Source organism: Ranitomeya variabilis, chromosome 3, assembly GCF_051348905.1.
Source record: "Ranitomeya variabilis isolate aRanVar5 chromosome 3, aRanVar5.hap1, whole genome shotgun sequence".
Taxonomy (NCBI): Eukaryota; Metazoa; Chordata; class Amphibia; order Anura; family Dendrobatidae; genus Ranitomeya; species Ranitomeya variabilis.
Window position 1 is genome coordinate 194,067,786 of NC_135234.1, and position 12,040 is coordinate 194,079,825.

Below are 12,040 nucleotides of genomic sequence, written 5' to 3' on the forward strand. Positions count from 1 at the left end.
ACTGACGTACAGGAAGACAGAGACAAAGACATGGTCAGATAATCCGGGGTCAGGGCAGACAGCACAGGTTTAGTATACGTAGTAGAGGTCAGGTGCGGAGAGGTCAGGATAAATGGTAAACAAGAAGGGTCAATAGCAGGAGACAAAACAAACATGCACCCACAGGATCCAGAGGCAAGCAATTGGGAACCAACGATAGGGCAAGGAGTGGTGGGAGGAGCTGCCTAATAAACTTGCTGCTGCGTAGGGATAGGCTAGGGAAGGCAAACCTTGTAGGACACAGCAGGGTTATATTCCTGTGGGATGTGGTCACGTCTCCCTATAGCCAGTTGGAGATTCTCTAGGAACAAAACTGACAGAGAGTACAAGGCAGCACAGGAAGAAGGTCTTACACTTGGGGAAGCAGAGTGGTGAATGCAGTGAGTAGGGCGGCGCTCATGTGAGACGGCGTGGTTATATGTCTGTAAATAGGAAGCCATTCCAGGTAACCACCTAATGAAAATACCGGAGAGAATACAGACTGGGAGTAAAGCTGTCATCAGAGTTAAAGAGGGGGAGGGAAACTTTGAGAAATTAAACTTTTAACACATTCTGATTTTTCCAGATGTGTTTCCATGTTCCTTTGTGGTTTTGTTGAAATCAGTTTGAATTTACAACATGCACATTCTAATAAGAACAAGAAAAACAATTGCAAGAACAGGTGTATAAACTTTTGACTAGTATTGTACAAAAGAAAGCAGCTGTGTATTTTGGTGTAATCTTCCTTAAGCCATATTAATTATAGAGTTCTGCATATTAGTAAATACCTGGCCTGCTTTACAGCACTCCCTCCTGCTGTGAATAACAAAGGACCCCTGTGAATTTATTTACCCAGTTTTTCCCCTTTCTCTCGGAATAGCTTCTGCTTCCAAAAAAGAATTACACTTCAGATGTCATGGACATCTCTAGACTGTAATATGTAGACGTTACATCCTTAGTCCCTTCAATTTTCTGTTAAGTTTTCAAATGAGATGAACTTATGGTACAAGTGCATTTCCTGCTATATCTAGAGACAGATTCTGGACTTGGTTTCTGTTCTCACCAAAGGGCATGACAATTACAAGATTTTCCACAGGAAGATGTATGTGGTAGTTAAGGAACAAATGTGTTTTTTCCTGCTTAGACAAATTCCAGGCTGGATCTATGTTCTCACCACCAAACTTTCTGCAGGTAGACGTGTTCATGCAGCAAGTGATTCATCTTTTGTATTAATCTAAATCGCAAGCCTATCTTCATCATCCTCAGGGATACAATGAAAACTTTTTGGTATCACGGTAGCTTAGTGGTTAGCACTGTTGCTTTAAAGTGCTGGGGTCCAAATCAAAGCAAGAATAACATCTACAAGGAGTTTGTATGTTCTCCCCATGTTTGTGTGGTTTTCTACAAGTACTCTGGTTTACTCACACACTCCAAAAACATACTGATAAGGAATCAGGGTATGTTTCCACGTGCCGAATTACATCACGATTTGCTGCAGATTGGATGCTGTGTACAGCCACAGCATCCAGATGTTACAGCCCATCCCCACTATGCCTGCAGAGCCACATCAGGCGTCTCTGCGTATCTGGACATGTCACGTGTCTTTACCGACCGCAGCATGTCTATTTATCTTGCGGAGACGCTCCGTCTCCACAAGATAAATAACCCGGTCTATGAATACGATGCGGTGATTCCGGATGTGTTCAATGAATACATCTGGAATCACCGCGCGTACAACAGGGGGCGGCGCTTTGTGCGGAGCAGTGTATCCGCTGCGTCCAAAGCACAGAGCTTCCGGACTGCGGAAACATAGCCTAAATGTTGTCCTAACTTCTAAACAGAATTCTTACAGTTGACAACTGGAAGGAAGAGAGATCCAAATGACTCCATTACACGGACTAGACAACGTTTTTCTTACCTAAAATAATAAAAGCTGTGGTAGACAGGAAGCCAAATCTTCTGTGTTTTGAAATGTGTTGAACTAATCAGAGGTGGGTCAGGGTCATTCCATGTCAAGTGAACCAATGATTTTTACCTCTATATTTTTAATTCTTTTGAGATTTTGTTATTTGGTAATAGTGTGTCAGAGAATGCAAAATGTGAAGAAAAAAAATCCGGTTGCATTATCAGCCTTATTTTGCCAAGTGTGTCTAATTATTTGTACATTTGATCTAATACTTGACTATTTAATAATAAATAAAACAAATAAAGGACTGTAAATATTTCTAGTTTAGTCTGTGGTCTATTTGCACTGCCTATCATGCAGTAACATGAAGCAGCTCAAAAAGACTGATGACAAAAAGACATACGGTATACACAGTTTTTACATTGCAGTGCATATGTTAATGTTTTTCAGCATTTTTTAAGAGCTTTTTCAGCCTAAAAAAAGACATGGTGTGCACACACCTAACAGGAAATAAAAGTGATGTGTACATAACCATTTTTCATTTTTAGGAGATTAAGATCCACCACCAGTAAGAGTTCATTGTTCTAGGTATCATTTCCTAAGTTGCACATTAGTTGGAGGACGACAATGTACATGACTGGTTTGGGTCGCAGTGAGAGTATAATAATCCATTACCAATACTGCTTTTGATTCAGGCCCTTTTAGTCCAGCATCAGAAATACTTCTACCTGGAAAGCTCCAGCACTGCAGAAACTGTGTGTTGTAGAAGGGATACAAAGTCATTAAGAGCAATTGCATTATCCTTGTCCTGTTTTACAATGGTTTTTAGGTGAGTTGTTAGGGAATCTGCACACAACATTAATTCAACAAGAAACACATTTTCTTGGCTGTCTTGGGCATATAAATATGACTTCCATGGCTGTGTACCAGCTTTGCTTTTGGCAATGGTGTAAATGTTCAATACATGAAGAGAAGATTGTAGGAGATCTGGATCAACGTTTTTCTTCCATTCGATGTTCCAGCAATGATCTGTGGTTAGAACGATCCATTTTTCCTCAAATAGCTCTGGCGTCATTGCAATATCACTGACAAGTGTGACTCCATCATGTGGATCATGATGCGTTTCAGGATCCAACGACGTCTGAAAATCTACAGTACAAGAAAAAAAACCAAAAACATGACAATTGCGCACAGCAAAATGACTCTTAGAAACTAAAGAAACGATTGACAAATCAATGACCGCTGCAAAAATTCAGTGCATATCTTTCCATCATCTGTTTTTGAGATCACACTTTAAATTAAAAATGAAAGTAAGTGGAAGCCATCCAGATCTGTTTTTCCAATGGATTTTAAAAATGTATACAGTAGGTACGGAAAGCATTCAGACCCCTTTAAATTTTCACTCTTTGTTTCATTGTAGCCATTTGGTAAATTCAAGAAAGTTCATTTTTTTCACATTAATGTACACTCTGCACCCCATCTTGACTGAAAAAAAAACAAATGTAGAAATTTTTGCATATTTATTAAAAAAGAAAAACTGAAATATCACATGGTCAAAGGTATTCAGACCCTTTGCTCAGACACTCATATTTAAGTCACATTCTATCCATTTCCTTGTGATCCTCCTTGAGATGGTTCTACTCCTTCATTGGAGTCCAGCTGTGATTAATTAAACTGATAGGACTTGATTTGGAAAGGCACACACCTGTCTATATAAGACCTCAATGCTCACAGCATGTCAGACCAAATGAGAATCATGAGGTCAAGGAACTGGCCAAGGAGCTCAGAGACAGAATTGTGGCACGGCACAGATCTGGCCAAGGTTACAAAAGAATTTCTGCAGTACTCAAGCTTCCTAAGAACACAGTGGCCTCCGTAATTCTTAATGGAAGAAGTTTGGGACCACCAGAAGTCTTCCTAGACCTGGCCATCCATCCAAATTGAGCAATCGTGGGAGAAGAGCCTTGGGGAGAGAGGTAAAGAAGAACCCCAAGATCACTGTGGCTGAGCTCCAGAGATGCAGTAGGGAGATGGGAGAAAACTGCACAAAGTCAACTATCACTGCAGCCCTCCACCAGTCAGGCCTTTATGGCAGAGTGGCCTGACAGAAGCCTCTCCTCAGTGCAAGACATATGAAAGCCCGCATAGAGTTTGGTAAAAAAAAAAACACATGAAGGCCTCCCAGACTATGAGAAATAAGATTCTCTGGTCTGATGAGACGAAGATAAGACCTTTTTGGTGATAATTCTAAGCGGTATGTGTGGAGAAAACCAGGCACTGCTCATCACCTGCCCAATACAATCCCAACAGTTAAACATGGTGGTGTCAGCATCATGCTATGGGGGTGTTTTTCAGCTGCAGGGACGGGACGACTGGTTGCCATTCAAGGAAACATGAATGCGGCCAAGTACAGAGATATCCTGGATGAAAACCTCTTCCAGAGTGCTCTAGACCTCAGGCTTAGCCGAAGGATAACCTTTCAACATGACAATGACCCTAAGCACAAAGCTAAAATAACAAAGGAGTGGCTTCAGAACAACTCTGTGACCATTCTTGACTGGCCCACCCAGAGCCCTGACCTAAATCCATTTGAACATCCCTGAAAATGGCTTTCTACCAACATACGCAATCCAACCTGACAGAACTGGAGAAGATCTGCAAGGAAGAATAGCAGAGGATCCCCAAATCCAGGTGTGAAAAACTTGTTGCATCATTCCCAAGAAGACTCATGGCTGTACTAGCTGAAAAGAGTGCTTCTACTCAGTACTGAGCAAAGGGTGTGACTACTTATGACCATGTGATATTTCAGTTTTTCTGTTTAGTAAATTTGCAAAAATGTCTACATTTCTGCTTTTTTTCACTCAAGATGGGGTGCAGAGTGTACATTAATGAGAAAAAAAATGAACTTTTTTGAATTTACCAAATGGCTGCAATGAAATAAAGAGTGAAAAATGTAAAGGGGTCTGAATACTTTCCGTACCCACTGTATGGTTGTATAAAACATACCCTAATATATCCTTCTACCCATGCTACAATGTTTATAAAGTAAAACGGACCACCCTGAAAAACACACTTACCTACAACAAGAGTTTTGGTAGTTGTCTTGCTCCCAACAGGTAGCTCACATTTGCCTGAGCTCGCTGTAATTGATTCCCAAAGCTTCTTATCGTATAAAGGAGCCAATGTGTTAAAAACAGGCACCCAGCTGTTCACTGGTTGTTCTGTCCTGTCACCTAAGACTCCCAATGAGGAGTCTGACTTTGGACCACTCAGCACTCTCTTCATGTCATTAATTCCAGAGGATAAAAGTCGATAGTAGAAAAGACCTCGATCACGTACAGCCATGTTAGTTTCTTCCTCTGTAATGATAATCTTCTCATAAAACACTGATTTTATTGAAAACGACAAACAACCCAGTAAGTGCTACATCCCAACCCAATACGTGCTATATCACTGGAATAAGGGTCTCTGCCCCTACTTCATGCAGCTCTCAGATTACAAAGCAAAAGCCTGCTAACAGAATCCCTTTACAAAAGGGTTTCTTAACAAAAAAAACTACTCAATATTAAACAAAAAAGGGGGCCATTGGCTTTGATCTGTAGAATTTTATAGTATGGCAGATACATCTATTACATCATCCTAGCTCAGTAAATGACTGTCTTCCTTCACCTGAGACTGGAAACTATTGTCTCATACCCATTACTGTCTACATCAGTTGACCCAACCTTTCTGACCTTGAGAGCCACATTCAACTCTCAGAGAGTGTTGGGAGCCTCATCCGGCTTTCCACAGAAATCACAGTATAGGCAGTATACAAAGATCCAGTGGTTCCCTGGATACCCCCATTTGGTATTCTCACCTCAGGCACTCCACCATACTGTCGCATCCAGCTTCCATCACCTTATCTGACAGGTAGTATCATCCTGTCTCTAGCTTACCATGCTTCAATTATCTCTAAACCATTAAGACCAGTATATGTGCACCCAGATCTGCTCTTCTGTGTGGGGCTGTTCATGTAATTCACCATCTGGAGACCTGCTCTTCATAGCTGTTTGATAGACCAGGTGCTACTGCGCCTAGCTGGCAGAAAGCCACGAAATATACATCACAAGCCCGCGAGCCACAGGTTGGGACCCCTGGTCTACATAGTGGTGCTCGAAAACCCAGCTTAGGCTCCACAGGCAGTAGATCATGACAATTTCTCTTTCACCACAAAAGAGCTACTGATCATTTGTTATTGATGGTTATTTTCTGTATTTATTTCTTATGGATGCTGTTCAGGTGTACTGCTTGTACTTCAGTTATTGTTATGTTGAGTAATAACGTGCTACAACCATTGAGATCAGAATAAGCTGTGAAAAAGATTGGTGTCTTAATATTTTCTCAGTACCTTAAAGGGAATCTGTCACTAGGTTTTTGCATAAAGTAGAAGATAGACCCTGATTTCAGTAATGTGTCACTTACTGAGCTGCTGGTTGTAGTTTTTATAAAATCACTGTCTTATCAGCAGTAGATTATCACTAGAAGACCTGTTTGCATGTAGTCCTCTATATTCATGAACTCTGCATAATCCCGTCCCCACCTGTGATTGGCAGCTTTCTGCCTACGCACTGTGTACACAGGAAGCTGCCAAGCCATATTGTGGGCGGGATTATACAGAGCTCAGAATTCAGAGAACTGTTAGATCTGCAGCAGAAAAAAACAGATTAAAAATGCAACACGTAGTACAATAAGTGATACATCACTGGAATCAGTGTCTGTGCCCTACATGGGGTAGCAAAAACCTGGTGACAGATTCTCTTTAAACATGCTGTATAGCATTGATAAATAGCAAAAATGTGCCATATGCTATGAAAAATTATGTGTACGTCAGAACAGAACAGATACTCTCCCACTAAATGTTAGTACTTACCTATACAATAATAAATCAGGCGTCCCAGCATATCCTGACACTCAGCTGGCCGAGACAGGAAGAGTCGCACAAGAGCAGTGAGGAGCTCCATTTTCACTGTCGGGGAGATCTCGGTTTTAATATTATCAGCATAGTCCTCTAAGATGTAGGGTGCATTTGGAATCAGCTCTCCATGCATGCCAAGGAGCCATATCAATGCCTGCTTTCCCTAAGGACAAGGATATGTTCACAAGCTGTGAAAAAACACCATAAATGTACACAGAAACCAAAAAGGAGACAGTTTATGGTTTTAGTAATGAATTAGGTCAAAAGAGATTATTGTATAAATGATGAATCTATCACCTCATTATCCTGGATGTTCTCTTCACAACCAGGAACGGCCTGGCACACTGACCCTGTGCACTGCGGGCAGAGCCACACAAGATCCCGAAAGGTCTGCACGACGGCTGAAGGGAACAAACAAGTAAACCTAAAATGTAGTTATGGCATGTGCATGTTGTCAGCTATGGATATACATATGGCATGCTGTGTAGGACAATCTTATATTACATTCATTTACAAGCAAGGTTTTAATATTATTTACTGTTATATTATAGTGAAAAAAGCATCAATAATGCCCCGTTACATTACAGCATCCTCACACTGACCATATGAGGGAGCAAAAACACTCAATGCAAGAGATGATGCATCTGATGAACCCTACCATGATTCCTAGAAGGCCAACAAAAAAATCAATTTTTTAGTCTTCTGGACCAAGACTGAGATTTACAAATATTGCAGTTGATACTTTTAATATGTTAATGTCTAGCCCATATTGTAGAAATTTGATTTAAATATTTTTGGGTTGTTTGTTGGTAATCGCATATTGCAATAGGGAAAACAGTATTAAGTGAATGATGATAAAACACATTTTTAACCACTCCATGACCTTGTGATTTTTTTTATTTTCGCGTTTCTGTTTTCTCCTTCCCAATTGTGAATGCAATGATAAAAATAATGAAAAATTCATACATTTGGTCATTATTTTATTTTCAATGCGGCAAAAGGGGGCGAATTGAACTTGTTTTGAATTTTTTCATATTTTTGTAAAACTTTTTTCACACTTTTTAATCAGCCATCAAGAGCGGTAAAAGGTCAAAGGCAGGGACATGACCTTTGACATAAATATACATCAAAGGTCATGAAGGGGTTAATATTAGCACAAAAAAACGTAATGTGTAAGACAAGTGTTTCTATTTTCAATCCTTGATAAGTATTTTACAGCATATCAGTAAAATATGTTTTAACCATAGATTTTTTTTCTTTGGTTTAGTAGCTGGACACCTCATCTCCTATACAGTTTTAATATGTTCCGTCAGTCAATATTAGGATTTGGAGCACTAGTTCTATTTACTATTGTTAAAAACTATTTAAAGGGAGTATGTCAGCACAGAATAACTGATCAAACCAAGCACAGGCGCTCAGTGCACCCTTGGCATGTTCAAACATTTAAGTGCTCTTTCCCACCTACTTGTTTTCCCTCTATATTCCACAAACCCCCCACCCCTTTCGTCTTTGATTGACAGCTCTGCCTTTTCAGAGCCAGAGAAGGGCAGAGATAGATGGAAAATAAGTAGGTGAGAACAAGCAGAGATCTATGAACTCTTAAATGTTTGGCCACACCATGTTGCACCGAGCATCTGTACTTGGTTTCAACAGTCATTCTGTGCTAACACTTCTGTTGGCTATCAGAAATAAGTGCCCCCCTCATATCACAAAATCTTGGGGAAGGGTTCAGGATTTTATTTTACCATAAAGAAACTTACCTGAAGTGATATGCTCTTGTTTGTACTCGAGTAACCCAGCTAAGATTTTCACACATTTTTCACTATAAGTTCTTGCAATGCGGCCTGAAAATAATGAAAAAAAATATTTTAGAGGGGCCCTATGTGCATGCTAGAAGAAATTGCCATTAAACTGAAGTTTTATTTGGCTAACTGATTTGCATGTACTATACTAAAAGTATCCACTGTTCTTTGTTAAAGGGATTGTGAAAGGCAGCACTCTCCTGACTATGGGCTGCCTAGTTGCCGGAGGCAGTGTCCTCCTGAAGACTGACAGTTTGGCCAGAATCGTGCACCCTCCAATGTCACCAGCAGAGGCAGCTTCACCAATGAGGTATCAGAGGAGTACAAGAACACTGAAGCTGGCTGGATCCTGTCAGTCTCGGAGCTGCATTTCAAGCGCTATAGCGACTACGACTGATAAACTGCAATGGTGGCTGGTAACTATGGCTACGAGCAGTAACCAACAAAATTTTAAAAAATTAAAAATCCCTCTGTTCTTCAATTTTTAATAAGACATATCTTAAAAAGCTACTTGTTTTTACAAGAAATGAACTAGTGATTTTCTACCATCAATGCGTTTCCGACATTGGAGACCTTTATACTGAACTACTATGGTAAAAAAAAAGTAGTACGAGTCAAAAAAAATTTTCAGATTATATATACAACCCCTGGAAAAAATGATGGAATCACCGGCCTTGGAGGATGTTCATTCAGTTGTTTAATTTTGTAGAAAAAGATTACAGACATGGCACAAGACTAAAGTAATTTCAAATGACAACTTTCTGGCTTTAAGAAACGCTAAAAGAAATCAAGAACAAAAAATGTGGTAGTCAGTAATGGTTACTTTTTTTTACCCAAGCATAGAGGAAAAATTATGGAATCACTCAATTCTGAGGAAAAAATTATGGAATCACCCTGTAATTTTTCATACCCAAAAATAACACCTGCATCAAATTAGATCTGATCGTTAGTCTGCATCTAAAAAGGAGTGATCACACCTTGGAGAGCTGTTGCACCAATTGAACTAACATGAATCATGGCTCCAACAAGAGAGATGTCAATTGAAACAAAGGAGAGAATTATCAAACTCTTAAAAGAGGGTAAATCATCATGCAATGTCGCAAAAGATGTTGGTTGTTCACAGTCAGCTGTGTCTAAAACCTGGACCAAATACAAACAACATGGGAAGGTTGTTAAAGGCAAACATACTGGTAGACCAAGGAAGACATCAAAGCGTCAAGACCGGAAACTTAAAGCAATATTTCTCCAAAACAGGAAATGCACAACAAAACAAATGAGGAACGAATGGGTGGAAACTGCAGTCAATGTCTGTGACCGAACTGTAAGAAACCGCATAAAGGAAATGGGATCTACATACAGAAAAGCTAAACGAAGGCCATCATTAACACCTAAACAGAAAAAAAACAAGGTTACAATTGGCTAAGGAAAAGGAATCGTGGACTGTGGATGACTAGATGAAAGTCATATTCAGTGATGAATCACAAATCTGCATTGGGCAAGGGGATGATGCTGGAACTTTTGCTTGGTGTCGTTCCAATGAGATTTAGAAAGATGACTGCCTGAAGAGAACATGCAAATTTCCCCAGTCATTGATGATATGGGGCTGCATGGCAGGTAAAGGCACTGGGGAGATGGCTGTAAGTACATCTTCAATAAATGCACAAGTTTATGTTGATATTTTGGACACTTTTCTTATCCCATCAATTGAAAGGATGTTTGGGGATGATGAAATAATTTTTCAAGATGATAATGCATCCTGCCATAGAAAAAAAACTGTGAAAACTTTCCTTGAAAAAAGACACATAAGGTCAATGTCATGGCCTGCAAATAGTCCGGATCTCAATCCAATTGAAAATCTTTGGTGGAAGTTGAAGAAAATGGTCCATGACAAGGCTCCAACCTGCAAAGCTGATCTGGCAACAGCAATCAGAGAAAGTTGGAGCCAGATTGATGAAGAGTACTGTTTCACACTCATTAAAGGGAACCTGTCACCCCGTTTTTTCCGTATGAGATAAAAATACTGTTAAATAGGGCCTGAGCTGTGCATTACAATAGTGTATTTTGTGGACCCCGATTCCCCACCTATGCTGCCGAAATACGTTACCAAAGTAGCCGTTTTCGCCTGTCAATCAGGCTGGTCTGGTCAGATGGGCGTGGTGTCTTCCCCCAGATCTTGCTTAGTTTTCCGTTGGTGGCGTAGTGGTGTGCGCATGCCCAAGTCCAGAATCCACTGCACAGGGGAGGGAAAAGAGCGCGATCTGCGTTATTCCCCTGGTGATCGGTGGGGGCAACCATCTTCCTGTGGCCGCGCATGCGCAGATCGAGCGCCCTGCTGCCCGGGGCTTCAGGAAAATGGCCGCGGGATGCCGCGCATGCGCAGATGGAGATCGCGGCGGCCATTTTCCTGAAGCAGAGATGCGAACTCTGCTTCAGGAAAATGGCCGCCGCGATCTCCATCTGCGCACGCGCGGCATCCCTTTAAGTCCATGCCTCAGAGACTGCAAGCTGTTATAAAAGCCAGAAGTGGTGCAACAAAATACTAGTGATGTGTTGGAGGGTTTTTTTGCTTGTTTGTTTTTCATGACTCCATAATTTTTTCCTCAGAATTGAGTGACTCCATAATTTTTCTTCTATGCTTGGTTAAAAAAGTAACCATTACTGACTACCACATTTTTTGTTCTTGATTTCTTTTAGTGTTTCTTAAAGACAGAAAGTTGTCATTTGAAATGACTTTAGTTTTGTGCCATGTCTGTGATCTGCTTTTTTTCTACAAAATTAAACAACTGAATGAACATCCTCCAAAGCCGGTGATTCCATAATTTTTGCCAGGGGTTGTATATATACATTTGAGTCACGCCCTTTTTCTTTCATTAAAATTAAAGATAAAATATTCTATATTTAAAAACAACAAAAATAAAAATTAGTAAAAAGCAAAACGCCAGAATTGCGACCTTTTAGAATCATATTGCCAGGTCATTTATTACAAAATAAATGCTTAAAGAAGAGCTCATCCCACCAAAGTATTTATTCTCTTGATATATTGCAATCATCATATTATAAGGCACTGTGTACTTACAATTGCTCATTTTGCTTTTCTACCCAGTTAATTCTTCTCTTCTCTTTGTACAATTAGAAAGTCTCTTTTCCCTGTATTTATTTTTCTTCTCTACAACTCCTGACCCAGCTGCTCCCTCTGCAAGTTAGTTTTGCAGTGACTCATGACTTGTGCAGGGAAAATTGCCCTCCTCTTTCTACATAGGGCTTAGAAGGATTCAGCTAGGTCAGTATTTAAATCACATGAGGTCATAGACCTAATGGAAAAGAGAAGAATTAACTTGATAGAAGGGCAAAATGAGC

The 12,040-nt window shown here is 40.2% G+C and overlaps 1 protein-coding gene across 5 annotated transcripts in view; it reads right to left on the reverse strand.

The window, feature by feature from the left end:
• Window positions 1-1,999: 1,999 nt before the first annotated feature.
• AP4B1 (adaptor related protein complex 4 subunit beta 1) overlaps window positions 2,000-12,040 on the reverse strand; it is a 106,306-nt gene continuing 96,265 nt past the window's right edge. For 3 of the 5 annotated variants that reach the window (XM_077294947.1, XM_077294949.1, XM_077294948.1), the window contains exons 7-11: window positions 8,642-8,725; window positions 7,179-7,282; window positions 6,837-7,044; window positions 5,002-5,283; window positions 2,000-3,073 (exon numbers count right to left, since the gene is read on the reverse strand). In XM_077294947.1, coding sequence (XP_077151062.1) covers window positions 2,649-3,073; window positions 5,002-5,283; window positions 6,837-7,044; window positions 7,179-7,282; window positions 8,642-8,725 — 1,103 coding nt within the window. In that variant the 3' untranslated portion in view covers window positions 2,000-2,648. The remainder of the gene's footprint in view (window positions 3,074-5,001; window positions 5,284-6,836; window positions 7,045-7,178; window positions 7,283-8,641; window positions 8,726-12,040) is intronic. The other 2 variants (XM_077294946.1, XM_077294945.1) reach the window with 1 other exon arrangement.